Raw genomic sequence first — 21425 nt, 5'->3', positions numbered from 1 at the left:
ATGTGTTTATAGATGTTATGATACAATGGGCCACGCCCAGAGGTGGAGGGCCAGAAAGAGTGTCTATGTGGAGGTCACAATTGTAAAATCACACAGTGCTCAAGTAGGCTGTGGAACTCCCAGCCACAACATATCAATGGGGCCAAGAGCTTCTCAGGATTCAATGGGTAATCAGGAAATCCAGTTACAGTACTGAGAATTTTTTTAGAAAACATCTTGTAAGGGCTCTGCCTTCCTGATTTACACAACAAAATATGTCTAACTAGGGGGAACAAGAGGAAACTTTCCCTGGGATGAGGGTATCTCTTAGTTCCCTATTGCAGGGCTTTCTCCACCTTCTTTTGCAGCACATTGTACTGGCCACTGGCCACTGGGCTAGACAGGCTGTAGGTCTGATCTTGTCTGGCAGTGCCTATCTTCCTATTGGTGGTATAAATCCAAGACAATATATTTGCTGATTTTCCTTGAGGTCCTGGGAATCCCTAGATTTTCACTGAGAGAAGAAAGATGCCTTGCTAAATATCATCTAGTCTCCTGTTCTTTTTTTTTTCAGGAAGGAAAGTTCAAAAATCCCTGGACCTGCCCAGTATATTATGTCAGCTGTCAATGACACCAAATTCAACTCTGCAGTGTTCCTTCTCACTGGGATACCTGGGCTGGAAGACGTCCATATATGGATCTCTGTCCCCTTCTGCTTAATGTATGTTGTTTCAATAGTAGGAAATTCACTCATTCTGTTCATTATAAAAACAGATGCAAGCCTCCATGAGCCCATGTACATTTTCCTTTCCATGTTGGCCGTCACAGATCTTGGCATATCAATAGCCACCATGCCAACAATACTGGGTATATACTTGTTTAACTCTAGGGAAATCAGCCTCAATGCCTGTTTTGCCCAGACGTTTTTCATCCACTCACTTTCCAAAATTGAATCCTCCATCCTCTTGTTGATGGCCTTTGACCGCTTCATTGCAATCTGCAACCCACTGAGATATACCTCCATCTTAACTCCATCGAGGATAGCCAAGATGGGACTGGTTGCTGTGCTAAGACCGGTGGCCATGATACTCCCACTCCCCATACTCCTGAAACGGTTCAGATACTGTCGAGACAATGTCCTCTCCCATTCCTACTGCATGGACCAGGACGTCATGAAGGCAGCTTGTTCAGACATCTCAGTGAACAACATCTATGGGTTGTTTCTTACATTCTTCATGGTGGGGTTAGACTCGCTGCTCGTATTTCTCTCTTATGTGATGATCCTCAAAACAGTGTTGAGTGTTGCATCCCAGACAGAGTGCCTGAGGGCCCTGAACACCTGCGTCTCCCACCTCTGCGCTGTCGTGCTCTTCTATGTATCAGACATTGGCTTGGCTTTCATACACAGATTTGGAAATAGCTCTACTCACTTGCTTCAGATAGTCCTGGGCTATGTCTACCTGCTGGTCCCACCCCTGATGAACCCAATCGTGTACAGCGTGAAAAGCAAACACCTTCGTGAGAGGATAATCAGGGCGTTTGTCAAGTGAAGGGTCAGTTCATCTCCTGGATCCAGCACTGGTGACATGGGAGAGGAAAAACATGAGCAATGGCCATGGCCACATAATCCATCCCGGAACCTCTTCCCCTGAGGCCCTTTCCTCTGCCCCATCTCTTCCTTGAAGACGACACCTCTACTATTCCCCTTTACCAAACACTCTGCCCCCTTTCCGGGCTGGAAGCCAGAGCCAGGTCTTGGTAAGAGCTGCCCAGCGACCAGAGCCACAGTGAGGTGCCCCACACTCTCCATATTTATCCCTCAAGATGTATAAGTCAGGAAATGTGGAGAGTCTGGGGCTCCCCACAGCAACCTGTACTTCCAGGGCAGCTCTTACCATGGCCTGACTCTGGCCTGGCTGGGAGGTGGAGCCTCAGTGAACGTGGAGGAGCAAGAGGCTGGGCTTAGTGAGATGATATGGGGCAGGGGACAGAGCTTCAAGGGAAAATGAGGAGTAGGGTCTGAACCAACACTTACCACAGTAATCAGGACAGTGGGGTTGATCCTGAGTAAAGGAGGAGGCTGGGGCTGGATGGTAGGAGACCTTGTGTTTTGGAGAAAACTGAATAAATGTGACCCCGCAAAAGGGGTTCTTCTTTCAAGTATCCCAGGCTGAGAGTAAGTCATTGCAAGAACATTAGGGGGAAGGGCAGGGCACCTGCAGGGCCACCTCAGACAACAAGGGGGCACTCTGGGGTAGCCCCCATCCACAGGGATTTGGCCAGAGTGGACTGTGCTCTTGGAAGCCGTTACCAACAGGTGGATGTCAGCCCAACCCCCGGGCTGCTCTAAACTCCGCTGAGGCAGGGGGAGAACAGGCCAGAGAATCAAACCCCTGTAACTGGGTCCTTGCCATCCCTGCTCTCTGCAGCACACCGAGGAGCTCTGCTGGCACAGCAGAGAATGCAACTAGGCCGTCTCTGCTCAGGTGTCTGGAAAGCTGGTCCTCTGGTCTGGGCACTGCTCGGTAACTCCAGACAGCTGGGCTGGATTCCCAGACTGTGCGTGACTGTGTCCAAGCCATTGGATGTCTCTGCACAGGTGGATAATAGCCTTGCTCTGCCACACAGCGGTGGCGAGAAGATAAATACATTCAATGCGATCAGAGACTCTGAGACCCAAAGATCTGGGCTGTGTCAGGGTTCCACAGAGCAACACCTCTGACATTTGTCAATAAAAAGCCTCTTAGCACAGCCCCTGTGGCAGCTGCTTCTGGGAAGCCCAGAGACTCCAGCCCCTTGGTGTCTGTGGCAGATGTGCAGGTGACAGTGAGGGTTAAGTAGTGGATTTCTGAGGGTAATGTTGGAGTGTCATAGAGATGCCCAGAGTTTCAGCACAGTCACAGAACCAGTGATTGTAAGTCAAACTACCACTCAATGGCCCTGGGGACCTCTCTTTGATGGTCTGGCTGGGAGAAAGCAGTCTGAGGGCAAAGGTCAACTTCACACCTAGGCCCTGTAACACAGACACGGCTGAGCTCTATGGTGACTGCGCTGAGGCTCACACAGGTTTCAGCACAGGCTGCTTCCACAAGAAAGGGGCAAACAGATGGGAAGATGCTCAGAGACACAAGGAAACAAGGCTGGGTCCCAAGAGCTCCTTGAATTCCCAAAAGAATGAAAATTGGGCCATTTCTGTTTGCTAATAAACCTACTCCTTTTAAGGAGGCTGGGGTGGCTGTACAGGTCTGGTCACAAGTAGGAGTCTCAAATGTCCAGTCAGTGCTGCTTGGTGATAAGCTTTTATCATAGATGGGATGCCATTCCCAGCTCGAAGAGTGAGATAATTGAAAACCTAAGACTATAAGAACAGCCATACGGGATCAGAAAAATGTTCCATCTAGCCCAGTATCCTGTCTTTCAATATTGGCCAATGCCAGGTGCCCCAGAGGGAATGAACAGAACAGAGAATCATCAAGTGATCCATCCCTTGTCGCCCATTCCCAACTACTGGGAAACGAAAGCCAGAGATACCATTCCTGCCCATCCTGGCTAATAGGCATTGAAGCATCTCTCCTCCACTAATTTATCTAGTCCTTTTTTTATCCCTGTTATCATCTTGGCCTTCACTAAATCCTCTGGAAAGGAGTTCCATAGGGTGGCTGTGTGTTGTGTGAAGAAATACTTCCTTTTGTTGTTTTAAACCTGTTTCCTATTAGTTACATTTGGGGACTCCTAGTTCTTGTGTTAGGAGAAGGAGTAAATAACACTTCCCTATGTACTTTCTCCACACCCGTCATGATTAAATTGTGACAGTCCTCTCATGATGGGAAATGATCTGGTTTACAGGGGAAAGAGATCATATATCCCGGATTCACTGTGGCAATCTTGAGTCTTCTAGGCCAGCATATATTCTTGTTGAGTGATTATAAGCATTCAGAGGAGCAACTTTTTCCAGTTGCATCCAAAACAGAAATTCACTCAAGACAATAAATCATATATTCATAGAATTGAGAGAAAGAAGGGCCTATTAGTTTATTGAGGCTAACCTCCTGGAGAATTTCTCCCAGTTTACCCCTAATGACTTGTATTTCACTGAAGCATCACTTCTGTTCCACTGAAGCGTATCTTCTAGGAAGGCGTCTAATATTGGTTTGGAGATATCAGGAGAATCCACAATGTCCTTTGAGAGTTTGTTCCGCTGGTTAATTACCAACACAGTTAAAAATATGTGTGCCTCATTTCCAAATTTAATTTCTTTGGCTTCAGTTTCCAGCCATTAGTTCTTGTTATACCTTTCCCTGATAGGTTAAAGAGACCATTAGTTCCGGGTATTTCATTCATGTAAAAGTGCTTGTACAGTGTTATCAAGTCAGTTCTCAATCTTCCCTAGTTCAACTTGCTACATGCCAGTTTATTCAGCCAAGGGGAAGTTGGAACAAACCGAAGAGGGGAAATGTATTAGTCAGTCCCAGGATGATTGTGAGCCACCAATGTGACGCAGGAGTGAACAAAGCAAATGAGATTCTAGAATGTGTGGGGCGAGATAGGGAAGTTAGGGAAGTATTAATATCCTTATAACCCTCCTACCAACACTACAAGAGGAAGAACTCTGCGTGGACTCCTCCTATCGGTCGAAATGACATATTGGACTTCTACAGAGAGTGCTTCCGTATAAGTGCACAGCCTGAAATTGTGAACAAACCGCATCACTTGTCCCATAACCTCAGCCATACAGAACGCAACACTGTCCACAGCCTCAGAAACAACTCTGACATTTTAATCAAAGGGGCCAACAAAGGAGGTGCTGTCGTCATCATGAACAGGTCGGATTATGAACAGGAGGCTGCCAGGCAACTCTCCAACACCACATTCTACTGGCCACTATTCTCCAATCCCACTGAGGATTACCAAAAGAAACTACACCGTCTGCTCAAGAAACACCCTACTATAGCACAGGAACAAATCGACACAGACACACCTCTAGAACCCCGACCAGGGGTATTCTGTCTGCTACACTAGATCCATAAACCTGGAATCCCTGGACACCCCATCATCTCAGGCATCGGCACTCTTACAGCAGGATTACCTGGCTATTTGGACTCTCTGCTCAGACCCTATGATACCAGCACTCCCAGCAATCTTCGAGACACCACCGACTTCCTGAGGAAACTACAATGCAATGGTGATCTTCCTGAAAACACTGTCCTGGCCACCATGGATGTAGAAGCTCTTTACACCAATATTCCACAGTAGGATGGACTACAAGCTGTCAGGAACAGTATCCCTGATGAGGCCACACCACACCTGATGGCTGAGCTTTGTGACTTTGGGGACAACTTATACTTTCAAGTCAGCGGCACTGCTATGGCCTCACAGTATGCCAACATTTTTATGGCTGATTTAGAACAAGGCTTCCTCAGCTCTCGTCCCCTAGTGCCCCATCTCTACTTCCACTACACTGATGACATCTTCATCATATGGACCTACAGGGAGGAGGCCATTGAAGAATTCCACCTGGATTTCTAGAATTTCTACGCTAATGTCAACCTCAGCCTGGACCAGTCCACACAAGAGATCCATTTCCTGGACACTACAGTGCAAATAAGTGATGGTCACATAAACACCACCCTATACTGGAAATCTATTGACTGCTATATTTACCTACATGCCTCCATCTTCCATTCAGGACATATCACACGATCCATTGTCTACAGCCAAGCCCTAAGATACAACCGCATTTGCTCCGATCCCTCAGACAGAGACAAACACCTACAAGATCATTATCAAGCATTTTAAAAACTACAGTACCCACCTGGGAAGTGATGAAACAGATTGACAGAGGGAGCAGTGAAAACTTTACCGCTTAATGGCTTTTAAGTTCTCCATATACTTTTTACAATGGTTTGTGCTAATAATTCTTTGTGCAGAGAACAGCTGTATGATAGTATCCCTTGGTAACTGACCAGAAGTTGTTTCTAACACTTACATTCCGGGCCATGTACATAATCCCTCTCAAATACCGCTGCAAGTCTTTCCAAAACATTATGAGAAAACAGAACTGCTGGTCTTTGTTTCATTAGTGTTACAGAGCTGAGGTGCAGGAATGGTGAGTGTTATATTAATTGTAAGTAATTTATGCCCATCACCTCTTACGTGATCATGGCTGAAGTAATTTGCACACACAAGTGGATATTAGTGCAAATGTAGTGTTTGCATATTCACCCATTTGTGACGCCAATCCCTCCCCCGCACAGCAGAAGTAACTGTCTGTGTTAGCTTGTAACTTGCAAAGTATCTCTCAACCCTTGCAAGGGAAGAGGATGCAGGTCCAGTGAGGAAGATCAGATTTTCAGGATTCAGTTAACATTGGCCAGGCAAAGCACTTCAGTTTCCCTTGGAAAGATTCTTTGTGGTCATAGTGTATCACCGGGAGCATATGGTAAGGGAAAGTTAATAGAGCCCGGTTCTGACTGAACTTACACATGTAAATCTGGAGCAACCCAGTTGAAGTCATTATTATTGAATTAAGAACATGGCACTAAGAATTTATCCCATGTGCTGGAAAGAGACAGTGGAATAATTTGAAGTCTCAGGTGTGGAGAAAATAAAAAGTATATATATGAGGCAATGAAACACGTTTATAAAAAGCTTCAATGCAGGGCAGATAAATACAATGACCGTCTTCACCATGCACTTGCCATGTGTTTATAGATGTTATGATACAATGGGCCACGCCCAGAGGTGGAGGGCCAGAAAGAGTGTCTATGTGGAGGTCACAATTGTAAAATCACACAGTGCTCAAGTAGGCTGTGGAACTCCCAGCCACAACATATCAATGGGGCCAAGAGCTTCTCAGGATTCAATGGGTAATCAGGAAATCCAGTTACAGTACTGAGAATTTTTTTAGAAAACATCTTGTAAGGGCTCTGCCTTCCTGATTTACACAACAAAATATGTCTAACTAGGGGGAACAAGAGGAAACTTTCCCTGGGATGAGGGTATCTCTTAGTTCCCTATTGCAGGGCTTTCTCCACCTTCTTTTGCAGCACATTGTACTGGCCACTGGCCACTGGGCTAGACAGGCTGTAGGTCTGATCTTGTCTGGCAGTGCCTATCTTCCTATTGGTGGTATAAATCCAAGACAATATATTTGCTGATTTTCCTTGAGGTCCTGGGAATCCCTAGATTTTCACTGAGAGAAGAAAGATGCCTTGCTAAATATCATCTAGTCTCCTGTTCTTTTTTTTTTCAGGAAGGAAAGTTCAAAAATCCCTGGACCTGCCCAGTATATTATGTCAGCTGTCAATGACACCAAATTCAACTCTGCAGTGTTCCTTCTCACTGGGATACCTGGGCTGGAAGACGTCCATATATGGATCTCTGTCCCCTTCTGCTTAATGTATGTTGTTTCAATAGTAGGAAATTCACTCATTCTGTTCATTATAAAAACAGATGCAAGCCTCCATGAGCCCATGTACATTTTCCTTTCCATGTTGGCCGTCACAGATCTTGGCATATCAATAGCCACCATGCCAACAATACTGGGTATATACTTGTTTAACTCTAGGGAAATCAGCCTCAATGCCTGTTTTGCCCAGACGTTTTTCATCCACTCACTTTCCAAAATTGAATCCTCCATCCTCTTGTTGATGGCCTTTGACCGCTTCATTGCAATCTGCAACCCACTGAGATATACCTCCATCTTAACTCCATCGAGGATAGCCAAGATGGGACTGGTTGCTGTGCTAAGACCGGTGGCCATGATACTCCCACTCCCCATACTCCTGAAACGGTTCAGATACTGTCGAGACAATGTCCTCTCCCATTCCTACTGCATGGACCAGGACGTCATGAAGGCAGCTTGTTCAGACATCTCAGTGAACAACATCTATGGGTTGTTTCTTACATTCTTCATGGTGGGGTTAGACTCGCTGCTCGTATTTCTCTCTTATGTGATGATCCTCAAAACAGTGTTGAGTGTTGCATCCCAGACAGAGTGCCTGAGGGCCCTGAACACCTCGCCTCCCACCTCTGCGCTGTCGTGCTCTTCTATGTATCAGACATTGGCTTGGCTTTCATACACAGATTTGGAAATAGCTCTACTCACTTGCTTCAGATAGTCCTGGGCTATGTCTACCTGCTGGTCCCACCCCTGATGAACCCAATCGTGTACAGCGTGAAAAGCAAACACCTTCGTGAGAGGATAATCAGGGCGTTTGTCAAGTGAAGGGTCAGTTCATCTCCTGGATCCAGCACTGGTGACATGGGAGAGGAAAAACATGAGCAATGGCCATGGCCACATAATCCATCCCGGAACCTCTTCCCCTGAGGCCCTTTCCTCTGCCCCATCTCTTCCTTGAAGACGACACTCTACTATTCCCTTTACCAAACACTCTGCCCCCTTTCCGGGCTGGAAGCCAGAGCCAGGTCTTGGTAAGAGCTGCCCAGCGACCAGAGCCACAGTGAGGTGCCCCACACTCTCCATATTTATCCCTCAAGATGTATAAGTCAGGAAATGTGGAGAGTCTGGGGCTCCCCACAGCAACCTGTACTTCCAGGGCAGCTCTTACCATGGCCTGACTCTGGCCTGGCTGGGAGGTGGAGCCTCAGTGAACGTGGAGGAGCAAGAGGCTGGGCTTAGTGAGATGATATGGGGCAGGGGACAGAGCTTCAAGGGAAAATGAGGAGTAGGGTCTGAACCAACACTTACCACAGTAATCAGGACAGTGGGGTTGATCCTGAGTAAAGGAGGAGGCTGGGGCTGGATGGTAGGAGACCTTGTGTTTTGGAGAAAACTGAATAAATGTGACCCCGCAAAAGGGGTTCTTCTTTCAAGTATCCCAGGCTGAGAGTAAGTCATTGCAAGAACATTAGGGGGAAGGGCAGGGCACCTGCAGGGCCACCTCAGACAACAAGGGGGCACTCTGGGGTAGCCCCCATCCACAGGGATTTGGCCAGTGTGGACTGTGCTCTTGGAAGCCGTTACCAACAGCTGGATGTCAGCCCAGCCCCCAGGCTGCTCTAAACTCCGCTGAGGCAGGGGGAGAACAGGCCAGCTAATCAAACCCCTGTAACTGGGTCCTTGCCATCCCTGCTCTCTGCAGCACACCGAGGAGCTCTGCTGGCACAGCAGAGAATGCAACTAGGCCGTCTCTGCTCAGGTGTCTGGAAAGCTGGTCCTCTGGTCTGGGCACTGCTCGGTAACTCCAGACAGCTGGGCTGGATTCCCAGACTGTGCGTGACTGTGTCCAAGCCATTGGATGTCTCTGCACAGGTGGATAATAGCCTTGCTCTGCCACACAGCGGTGGCGAGAAGATAAATACATTCAATGCGATCAGAGACTCTGAGACCCAAAGATCTGGGCTGTGTCAGGGTTCCACAGAGCAACACCTCTGACATTTGTCAATAAAAAGCCTCTTAGCACAGCCCCTGTGGCAGCTGCTTCTGGGAAGCCCAGAGACTCCAGCCCCTTGGTGTCTGTGGCAGATGTGCAGGTGACAGTGAGGGTTAAGTAGTGGATTTCTGAGGGTAATGTTGGAGTGTCATAGAGATGCCCAGAGTTTCAGCACAGTCACAGAACCAGTGATTGTAAGTCAAACTACCACTCAATGGCCCTGGGGACCTCTCTTTGATGGTCTGGCTGGGAGAAAGCAGTCTGAGGGCAAAGGTCAACTTCACACCTAGGCCCTGTAACACAGACACGGCTGAGCTCTATGGTGACTGCGCTGAGGCTCACACAGGTTTCAGCACAGGCTGCTTCCACAAGAAAGGGCAAACAGATGGGAAGATGCTCAGAGACACAAGGAAACAAGGCTGGGTCCCAAGAGCTCCTTGAATTCCCAAAAGAATGAAAATTGGGCCATTTCTGTTTGCTAATAAACCTACTCCTTTTAAGGAGGCTGGGGGTGGCTGTACAGGTCTGGTCACAAGTAGGAGTCTCAAATGTCCAGTCAGTGCTGCTTGGTGATAAGCTTTTATCATAGATGGGATGCCATTCCCAGCTCGAAGAGTGAGATAATTGAAAACCTAAGACTATAAGAACAGCCATACGGGATCAGAAAAATGTTCCATCTAGCCCAGTATCCTGTCTTTCAATATTGGCCAATGCCAGGTGCCCCAGAGGGAATGAACAGAACAGAGAATCATCAAGTGATCCATCCCTTGTCACCCATTCCCAACTACTGGGAAACGAAAGCCAGAGATACCATTCCTGCCCATCCTGGCTAATAGGCATTGAAGCATCTCTCCTCCACTAATTTATCTAGTCCTTTTTTTATCCCTGTTATCATCTTGGCCTTCACTAAATCCTCTGGAAAGGAGTTCCATAGGGTGGCTGTGTGTTGTGTGAAGAAATACTTCCTTTTGTTGTTTTAAACCTGTTTCCTATTAGTTACATTTGAGGACTCCTAGTTCTTGTGTTAGGAGAAGGAGTAAATAACACTTCCCTATGTACTTTCTCCACACCCGTCATGATTAAATTGTGACAGTCCTCTCATGATGGGAAATGATCTGGTTTACAGGGGAAAGAGATCATATATCCCGGATTCACTGTGGCAATCTTGAGTCTTCTAGGCCAGCATATATTCTTGTTGAGTGATTATAAGCATTCAGAGGAGCAACTTTTTCCAGTTGCATCCAAAACAGAAATTCACTCAAGACAATAAATCATATATTCATAGAATTGAGAGAAAGAAGGGCCTATTAGTTTATTGAGGCTAACCTCCTGGAGAATTTCTCCCAGTTTACCCTAATGACTTGTATTTCACTGAAGCATCACTTCTGTTCCACTGAAGCGTATCTTCTAGGAAGGCGTCTAATATTGGTTTGGAGATATCAGGAGAATCCACAATGTCCTTTGAGAGTTTGTTCCGCTGGTTAATTACCAACACAGTTAAAAATATGTGTGCCTCATTTCCAAATTTAATTTCTTTGGCTTCAGTTTCCAGCCATTAGTTCTTGTTATACCTTTCCCTGATAGGTTAAAGAGACCATTAGTTCCGGGTATTTCATTCATGTAAAAGTGCTTGTACAGTGTTATCAAGTCAGTTCTCAATCTTCCCTAGTTCAACTTGCTACATGCCAGTTTATTCAGCCAAGGGGAAGTTGGAACAAACCGAAGAGGGGAAATGTATTAGTCAGTCCCAGGATGATTGTGAGCCACCAATGTGACGCAGGAGTGAACAAAGCAAATGAGATTCTAGAATGTGTGGGGCGAGATAGGGAAGTTAGGGAAGTATTAATATCCTTATAACCCTCCTACCAACACTACAAGAGGAACTCTGCGTGGACTCCTCCTATCGGTCGAAATGACATATTGGACTTCTACAGAGAGTGCTTCCGTATAAGTGCACAGCCTGAAATTGTGAACAAACCGCATCACTTGTCCCATAACCTCAGCCATACAGAACGCAACACTGTCCACAGCCTCAGAAACAACTCTGACATTTTAATCAAAGGGGTCAACAAAGGAGGTGCTGTCGTCATCATGAACAGGTCGGATTATGAACAGGAGGCTGCCAGGCAACTCTCCAACACCACATTCTACTGGCCACTATTCTCTGATCCCACTGAGGATTACCAAAAGAAACTACTCCGTCTGCTCAAGAAACACCCTACTATAGCACAGGAACAAATCGACACAGACACACCCCTAGAACCCCGACGAGGGGTATTCTGTCTGCTACCCTAGATCCATAAACCTGGAATCCCTGGACACCCCATCATCTCAGGCATTGGCACTCTTACAGCAGGATTACCTGGCTATTTGGACTCTCTGCTCAGACCCTACGATACCAGCACTCCCAGCGATCTTTGAGACACCACCGACTTCCTGAGGAAACTACAATGCAATGGTGATCTTCCTGAAAACACTGTCCTGGCCACCATGGATGTAGAAGCTCTTTACACCAATATTCCACAGTAGGATGGACTACAAGCTGTCAGGAACAGTATCCCTGATGAGGCCACGCCACACCTGATGGCTGAGCTTTGTGACTTTGGGGACAACTTATACTTTCAAGTCAGCGGCACTGCTATGGCCTCACAGTATGCCAACATTTTAATGGCTGATTTAGAACAAGGCTTCCTCAGCTCTCGTCCCCTAGTGCCCCATCTCTACTTCCACTACACTGATGACATCTTCATCATATGGACCTACAGGAAGGAGGCCATTGAAGAATTCCACCTGGATTTCTAGAATGTCTACGCTAATGTCAACCTCAGCCTGGACCAGTCCACACAAGAGATCCATTTCCTGGACACTACAGTGCAAATAAGTGATGGTCACATAAACACCACCCTATACTGGAAATCTATTGACTGCTATATTTACCTACATGCCTCCATCTTCCATTCAGGACATATCACACGATCCATTGTCTACAGCCAAGCCCTAAGATACAACCGCATTTGCTCCGATCCCTCAGACAGAGACAAACACCTACAAGATCATTATCAAGCATTTTAAAAACTACAGTACCCACCTGGGAAGTGATGAAACAGATTGACAGAGGGAGACGGGTACCCAGAAGTCACCTACTACAGGACAGGCCCTATAAGGAAAATAGCAGAACACCACTGGCCATTTATGTACAGCCCCCAGCTAAAGCCTCTCCAGCACATCACTAATGATCTACAACCTGTCCTCGAAAATAATCCCTCACTCTCACAGACCTTGGGGGGCAGGCCACTCGTCACTTACAGACAGCCCCCAGACTTGAAGCAAATACTCAACAGCAACTACACACCTTAGAAACACTAACCCAGGAACCAATCCCTGTGACAAATCCCGTTGCCTACTCTGTCCCCATATCTACTTTAGCGACACCATCAGAGGACTCAATCACATCAGCCACACCATCAGGGACTCATTCACCTGGACATCTACTAATGTGATATATGCCATCATGTGCCAGCAATGCCCCTCTGCCATGTACATTGGCCAAACCGGACAGGCTCTATGTAAAAGAATAAATGTACAGAAATCAAACATCAGGAATGGTAAAATACAAAAGCCAGTAGGAGAACACTTCAATCTCCCAGGACATTCTATAACAGATTTAAAAGTAGCCATACTTCAACAGAAAAAACCTTCAAAAATGGACTTCAAGGAGAAACTGCAGAACTAAAATTCATTTGCAAATTTAACCTCATTCAATTGGGCTTGAATGAGGACTGGGAGTGACTGGCTCACTACAAAAGCAACTTCCCCTCTCTTGGTATTGACATCTCCTCATCAATTACTGGGAGTGGACCACATCCACCCTGACTGAATTGGCCCTGTCAACACTGGTTCTCCACTTGTAAGGTAACTCCCTTCTCTTCATGTATAATGTTGCCTGCATCTATAATTTTCACTCCATGCATCTGAATAACTGGGTTTTTTACCCACGAAAGCTTATGCCCAAATAAATCTGGTAGTCTTTAAGGTGCCACCAGACTCCTCATTGTTTTTATCCATATAACAGACACTGGTCAGACTTCCTCTGGCAAACTATGTAAAATTCTGGTTACACTTATTCCAGAAAGAAATGTCTTTTGCCTCTAGGTTAGTATATCAATGATCTCAACTTATTATTATGTAACCCTTCTGCCCCTCTGAATTGGCAGCAACAAGGGCCAGGTTCAGTATCCAGGGGTTCCATTTCAATAACACAGTGCAAAACCGGATCAAGCCCCCACCCAGTGACCTGGGACAATTACATACCACCCCCCTGGGTGTCTCTAAGAGGCAATACTTCCCCTCTCACAAACACAGAGTCTAAGTGTAGCAAAATCCTTTTAGTAAAGGAGGGAAACAATGTGGCATCATATTGGGGAAACACCATAAATAGGATTCATAACATAAACCATGAGCTAAAGACCCACCAAATAAGTAATGGCATATCCTTTTCCCCTCGGGGTCTTAAGTCCAATCACCCAAAAGTCCAACAACCCAAAAGTCTCTGTCCCTGGTGCTGCCCCAGAGTTCAAAAGTTTATCTGCAGAGTTTTACCTCCCCAGCCTGGGTGGAAATGGAGGGGAGGCACATGGGGTGTTAAGGGACACCTTACGTGGTCCGAGGCTGACTGCCTCGCCTCTTCATGGAATTCTGCTGCAGCCTTCACCACGAACAGCTCTGCTCCACCAGCCACTCCACTCCTCCAGCCGTCCCCACAAACTGCTTAGCTCGCTTCACTCTGCCAGCCACCTAGCAATATATCTTCAGACTCCCCCACTACTTAACACAGCACTCAGTGATCTCAGCTCAGTAAATTTAGCTCTTTTAGTGATTTCAGCTCTTAGCACTTTCAGCTTGTAGTAGAGGAGCCCCAGTGCTGGTGCACCATTGGCCCAAACTTAATTCAGCTCAGCAGCATCTAGGTAGACATCTAATAGAATCAAAATTAGCTCTGCTATTCAACAGTGGAGAAAGAAAATGCAATTGGTGTTCCACACCATGAAAAGACACCCATACACACATACTAGCCAACAACCTCTCTTCATTCACTTGGTTTTGGAACCCATGTCCCTAGTCTAGCAAGTGCTACTTAGTTCATGGTGAGACTGTCTGTCATAAAACAGTTTCATAGTCCTTCATTCACATAATCAGGGTAACAACACTTTATTCCTCCTGCCCCAATAACAGAGAAATTGGGGATCCCACAGCTGTCAAAGTAACCATTTTGGGCTGCCATGGGCTATGCTAGGCAGAGTGGGTGTGCCTATGCAAACAAGATCAGCCCCTGAAATTCTTTTCCACACTCACCATAATTCACCACTAGATGTCAGGATAGAGCTCATCCTGACTCTGCTTACAATTATATACGTTAATTTGTTATCCCTGGCCCTTTTGTGATTAGGTATCACATTTGTTATTTCTGTCCTAACCGGTTATTTTAGGTTTTTCCAAGTTGTGGTGTACCTGTTAAGTTTAAAAGGGTATGAACTTAGGAAACCCGCTTTAACACATCATATGTGGACCTTATGCTTTAGCTCATCACCGTCTATCTAGGTGAAAGGTCCCGAACATATGTGAGCCAACTTTGCTATCAGGGTGAAAGGTCCTAGATATATCTATGCTAACTTTGCCTTAGCTCACCATATAGGACGTGGCCTAAGTCCCTTGCGTTACAGCCAAACTACTTTAATATAAACTTATTATAACCTATTATAATAAAACAAATAACCAAAGCATAAGGCAATGAAAAATCCACAAGAAAAGATATATAGGCAAGCAAGCAGGTTAGCCCTATAGGCTACACTTGTGAAGGCCAAAAGAGTAACTAGTCCAAAAGAGAATCAGATAAGGTCATGGAGAATAAGTCCATCAATAGCTATTAGCCAAGATGGTAAGTGACATAGCCCCATGCTCTGGGTCTCTCAACCTCTGACAGCCATAAGCTAGGAGCAGACACAGGGGATGGATCATTTGATAATTCCACTCTTCTGTTTGTTCCCTCTCAAGTATCTTCACAGGCCACAACCAGAAGAAAGGCAACTGGGTTAGATGGACCATTGGTCTGACCTCATAAGGCCGTTCTTATGTTCTTGACTTCTTCCGCTGATCAATGTGCTGCTGTATCACAGAGCTGGTGTAGCCACCCTAGCAGATGTCCAGGGGATGCTCAGTATGGGAAGCTGATGCAGGGCGAGTGCTGCCACTTAGGGGTGCGGTCCTCTAGCACGAGGGACAGCGGCTCATGGTTTCAGCTAGAGCGGGGCTGGAAAAGAGAAGTTTTTTCCCCCATGAAAAATTTTGACCCAGCCCCAAATGTTTCCTTTTTATCCATTTCTTTGGGTAGTGTTTTCATAGAAAATGGATCATTTTTGTCTGAAAACTCAGCTGCTATGATTCTGCCCAGCTGCAGCTGCCTGGATCCCCAAGAAAATTTGGAGGCTTTTCATCTGCCTCACCCTTGTAACATAAATGAAGGTTCGAATGACTGAGTCCGTGGCTGCACTCTGGGTATGGAAAGCTTGAAACCTCTGGATAAGTCCATGGCTGGGGTATTGTGCTCATTAGCTACTCTAACCAGCCTTCCCGTCTTCCCACCCACCACCCTGTACAATGCCTCTGCAGCAGATCCTGCAGGCAGTGGCTGCTGTGACAGGCCCTGGTAGCACATCTCTGATGAACCTGTGCTAGCAGGGAGCTGGAGAGGGTCCTAGAGCAGTTGTGGAGGCCCAGAGATGGTGGGTGGGTGGGTCTAGCTACCAGTGGATCACTGAGATCTGTGCATAACTTTTGGGAGCTCTGCATCCTGGGTCCCATTTTCATTCCTCATGGAGAAGAGAAGGGACCCCCCGTAATGATCCCAGGAAATTGTATGGTATCCCCCTTCCCTGGTCTGCAAGCTGGGTTTCTAATGCAGGAAAGAGGGTTGCTTGAGAGAAATATGCACCTACATTATATTCTTATTATTCTATTTTATTTTATTTCATCAAGATCACAGCTGTGACAGCATCACCATTACCTCTCAGCTGCCCTTGAGGGAACCCTGTGACTAATCAGAACCATACGGACCATGATGACAAACCCAGATTCCAAGAATAGAACCTGCAGCAGTCCATCACGCTCCCGCTGTGATTTGGCCTCCTGTTGTTTGCCATTGGCCGGGACGTGGGTTAAAGCTGGTGCACACTAAGCCAAGCAGCTGAGGTTCCCTGATGGCCAAGTGGCCCCCAAGGGAATGTGCAGACATGCTTCATAAAGACAGTTGCCTCCCTATCTGAACAGATACTGCCTGCTGCCCGTGCTACCTCTCCGATGACTCCTTGCCTTTCTGGCTGAAGACCTCTGGTTTTAGCAGGTTCCCGTCTAGCAGGAATTAGGTACGTTGGCAGGTTTCACTATCTTTAAAATGTAAAGTGAATGGGAAAGGCTGCAAGCTGTTTCCATTTGCAGATGTTCTGTGCAGCAGCAGAGGGCTCTCAGCTGGACTGTCGGGGTTACTCAGTGACAGGGGCTGGAGGGCAGGCAGTGCTAGGTAGCTCAGGAATCTCTCCCCTATATCTGCCCATGCTGCTCCATGAGTTATTCAAGTGGCACAAAAATCTGATATTCAAAGCGAGCGCAGAATGTTAAAACCCTGGATTTCTCAAGGATTTCTCAGGATTTCTCAAGGGCTGGAACACTGTGATCTTTTCAGGTTCTGAAGAAATCCAGATGAGAGACGCTACATTTTAAGTCCCACTCTAGCCTGAGAAATCATCACTGAAAGAAGAGGAGAGGGGAAAGAATTGGTTGACATGTGTGTGCTAATGTACACATGTGTAAATGTTATGCCAAAACTTTTCATTTTAATAAAATATTGCAAACCAAACTTTCATGAGGAGCAGTGAAAACTTTACTGCTTATTGGCTTTCACTTTAGAAAGTATTTCAGAAGTTCTCCACATCCTTTTTGAAATGGGTTGTGCTAATAACTCTTTGTGCAGGGAACAGCTGTATGATAGTATCCCTTGGTAACTGACCAGAAGCTGTTTCTAACACTTACATTCAGGGTCATGCACACAATTCCTCACAAATACCACTGCCAGTTTTTTCAAACAGTTATGAGAGATTAGAACCGCTGGTCTTTGTTTCAGTAGTGTTAAGAGCTGAGGTGCAGGAAAGAGGAGTGCTATATTAGTTGTAAGTAATTTACACCCATCATCTCTTACATGAGCATGGCTGAAGTAATTTGGGCACACAAGTGGATATTAGTGCAAACGTAGTGTTTGCATGTTCACCCATTTGTGATGCCAATCCCTCCCCCGCCTAGCTGAAGTAACTGTCTGTGTTAGCTTGTAACTTGCCAAGTATCTATCAACCCTTGCATGGGGAGAGATGCAGGTCCAGTGAGATAGATCGAATGATCAGGATTCAGTTAACATTGGCGATGCAAAGCACTTCAGCTTCCCTTGGAGGGATTCTTGGTGGTCAGAGTGTATCACCGGGAGCATATGGTAAGGAAAAGTTAATACAACCCAGTTCTGACTGAATGTACACATGTAAATCTGGAGCAATCCTGTCTAAGTCATTATTATTGAATTAAGAACCTGGCACTAAGAATTTATCCCACGTGCTGGAAAGAGACAGTGGTATAATTTGAAGTCTCAGGAGTGGAGAAAATAACAAGTATATATATGAATGAAATGAAACACGTTTATAAATAGCTTCAGTGAAGAGCAGATAAATACAATGACCAGCTTCACCATGCACTTGCCATGTGTTTATTGACATCATGATACAATGGGCAATGGGGCCAAGAGCTTCTCAGGATTGAAAGAGGGATGGGATGTTTAAATGGGTGATCAGGAAATGCAATTACAGTACTGAGAATTTTTTTTTAAAAAAAAGTCTTGTAAGGGCTCTAAATCTTCCTGATTTACACGACAAAATATGTCTAACTAGTGGGTGTCAAGAGGAAACTTTCCCTGGGATCAGGGTATCTCTTAGTTCCCTATTTAAGGGCTTCCTCCATCTTCCTTTGCAGCATCTCGAGCTGGCCACTGGATACTGGGCTAGACAGACTGTACGTCTGATCCAGTCTGGCAATGCCTATCTTCCTATTGGTGGTATAAATCCAAGACAATGTTTTTGCTGATTTTCCCTGAGATCCTGGGAATCTCTAGATTTGTACTCACAGCAGAAAGATGTCTCGCTAAATATCATCTAGTCTCCTGTTCTTTTTACTTTCAGGAAGGAAAGTTCAAAAGTTCCCGGACCTGCCCAGTATATTATGTCAACTGTCAATGACACCAAATTCAACTCTGTAGTGTTCCTTCTCACTGGGATACCTGGGCTAGAAGACGTCCATGTCTGGATTTCTATCCCCTTCTGCTTAATGTATGTTATTTCAATAGTAGGAAACTCAGTCATTTTGTTCATTATAAAAACAGATCCAAGCCTCCATGAGCCTATGTACATTTTCCTTTCCATGTTGGCCATCACAGACCTTGGCTTATCGATAGCTACCATGCCAACGATACTGGGCATATACTTGTTTAACTCTGGGAGAATCAGCCTCAATGCCTGTTTTGCCCAGATATTCTTCATCCACTCGCTTTCAAAAACTGAATCCTCCATCCTCTTGTTGATGGCCTTTGACCGCTTCATCGCGATCTGTAATCCACTGAGATATTCTTCCATCTTAACCCCGCCAAGGATAGCCAAGATGGGACTAGTTGCTGTGCTAAGACCAGTGGCCATGATACTCCCACTCCCCATACTCCTGAAACGGTTCAGATACTGTCGAGACAATATCCTCTCCCATTCCTACTGCCTGCACCAGGACGTCATGAAGGCAGCTTGTTCAGACATCTCAGTGAACAGCATCTATGGCTTGTTTCTTACATTCTTCACGGTAGGGTTGGACTCGCTGCTCATATTTCTCTCTTATGTGATGATCCTCAAAACAGTGTTGAATGTTGCATCCAACACAGAGTGCCTGAGGGCCCTGAACACCTGCGTCTCCCACCTCTGCGCTGTCGTGCTCTTCTATGTATCAGACATTGGCCTGGCTTTCATACACAGATTTGGAAATAGCTCTACTCACTTGCTTCAGATAATCCTGGGGTACGTCTACCTGCTGGTCCCGCCCCTGATGAACCCAATTGTGTACAGTGTAAAAAGCAAACACCTTCGTGAGAGGATAATCAGGGTGTTTATCAAGTGAAGGGTCAGTTCATTACCTGGCTCCAGTGCTGTTGACATGGGAGAGGAACAACACGAGCGATGGCCATGACCACGTATTCCACCCTGGATCCTCTTACCCTGAGGCCCTTTCCTCTGTGCCATTCCTTCCCTGAATACCACACCTCTACTATTCCCCTTTACCCGAGACTCTGCCTCCTTTCCAGGCTGGAAGCCAGAGCCTTGGTAAGAGCTTCCCAGGGACCAGAGCCACAGTGAGGTGCCCCACACCTTCCACATTTTAAAATCATCTCTTTGACTCAGTCCCCACAGCAGAGAACTCCTGGAAACACCTGAGGATCAAAGATTGAACTGGGGGAAGTGCTGGTCTTGGGCTAAAAGGATTTCTAGCCTCTATGAGAACATGATGGACTGCTAGTATGATCAGTCAGGTTGACAAACATCTAATTCGTATCCTGTCTTTAGTATGTTAGGTTCAGTTTGTAGGTCAGTTTACTTGTTAGGTAATCTGCTTTGATCTGTTTGCTATCGCTTGTATTCACATAAAATCTTTCTTTAGTTAATACATTTGTTTTAATTTTTATCATTACCAGTGTGTTTTGAGTGAACCCTGATGTGCACAGCTACAACACTCACACCATAGCAACTCTACTATATTTAACATAGTCCATCGATACATTCAGCGCAGTCAAAAACACTCCAACTTAACAAGATAGATAGAGAATGTACATCTACACTTCCATATACTCACACCATCCCTTGTAGAACAACCTGAAGTGTTATCAATCATCATCCTCATCACCATCACCTTCCCCATCACCACCAATGGCCATCAGTCTGACACCTCCCAAAGACTACATCTCCTTACTGCCCCTAGGCTGGGATGACACTTTTATAATTTGTTACGCTGATGCCATTATATTTGATACATATTCAGCAGAGGATTTCTCCCCCCCACTTTCCTTATTTGTATTTCCTCCCCTTACTAATGTTGGAGTGTCTTTTTCCCCTAGGTTAGTGTAACAGGGCAGACTCACCTCTGCGGCGCCTTCTGCTGGTACCTTCTGGGAATTAGCTCACCAGCCCCGGAGCGCCCTCTGCAGGCCGAAGTCTCACTACTTGCTGCTTCTGGGCCCCGTCTCCCTCCCAGACCTGGCTTTTATAGGGCCAGCTGGGTCTGTTTGGGGCATGGCCACAGCTGAGGCTGCCTCCCCAATCAGCCCAGCCTAAGGGTCCCAGCCCCAGCCCTCTCCAAGGGCTGGCTTTTAACCTTTCAGGCCGGGAGTGGGTGACCACCCCGCTACAGTTAGTATATCAATGATCTCAACTTATTATTATTATATACGTCACTTTAATATTCTTGGCCCTTTTGTGGTTAGGTATCACATTTGTTATTTCTGTCCTAACCTGTTATTTCAGGTTTTTCCAAGTTGTGGTGTACCTGTTAAGTTTAAAAGGGTACGTGTGATGGGTTGGATCACAGAAACCTCCCTGGGGTTGTCAACTGATGCATCAAAACTACTTCTGCCCCTGCTTTCCTGCCCTGGTGGCTTAGGACTTCAGTGCCCTGCCTGGTTTGAACAAGACCCACTAGCCTGCGGCAAACCCAGACCCAGGTCTGAACCCTAACAGCTGTAGGCTTAACTTGAAGCAACTTACAGAAGTGTTCCTGCCTTTAACACTCAGATGTCTGCCCTCTATAACACTGGGAGACATATGCACAGTTGCCCCCCCCCAGGTATTAATGCATACTCTGGGCTAATTAATACATAAAAAGTGATTTTATTAATTACAAAAAGTAGGATTTAAGTGGTTCCAAGTAGTAACA

The 21425-nt window shown here is 46.0% G+C and overlaps 2 protein-coding genes and 1 pseudogene across 2 annotated transcripts; all 3 read left to right on the top strand.

Annotated features, from left to right (window-relative positions):
- The first annotated feature begins 593 nt into the window (after positions 1-593).
- LOC120395526 (olfactory receptor 51G2-like) lies at positions 594-1529 on the top strand. The gene has a single exon (XM_039519991.1). It carries the CDS (start codon positions 594-596, stop codon positions 1527-1529), a length of 936 nt encoding a protein of 311 aa, XP_039375925.1.
- Positions 1530-7271: 5742 nt separating this feature from the next.
- Positions 7272-8206, top strand: LOC120395754 (annotated as a pseudogene).
- A 10477-nt stretch (positions 8207-18683) lies between these two features.
- Positions 18684-19619, top strand: LOC120390132 (olfactory receptor 51G2-like). The gene has a single exon (XM_039512468.1). It carries the CDS (start codon positions 18684-18686, stop codon positions 19617-19619), a length of 936 nt encoding a protein of 311 aa, XP_039368402.1.
- The last annotated feature ends 1806 nt before the right edge of the window (positions 19620-21425 follow it).

Source organism: Mauremys reevesii, linkage group 1 (assembly GCF_016161935.1).
Source record: "Mauremys reevesii isolate NIE-2019 linkage group 1, ASM1616193v1, whole genome shotgun sequence".
Taxonomy (NCBI): Eukaryota; Metazoa; Chordata; order Testudines; family Geoemydidae; genus Mauremys; species Mauremys reevesii.
Note: the sequence above shows the minus strand (reverse complement) of the source record. Positions and strands in the feature narration are given on the sequence as shown.

What these genes read in the sequence shown, in the direction of transcription:
- LOC120395526 (XM_039519991.1), top strand. Translation starts at nt 594, where the DNA reads ATGTCAGCTGTCAATGACACCAAATTCAACTCTGCAGTGTTCCTTCTC.
- LOC120390132 (XM_039512468.1), top strand. Translation starts at nt 18,684, where the DNA reads ATGTCAACTGTCAATGACACCAAATTCAACTCTGTAGTGTTCCTTCTC.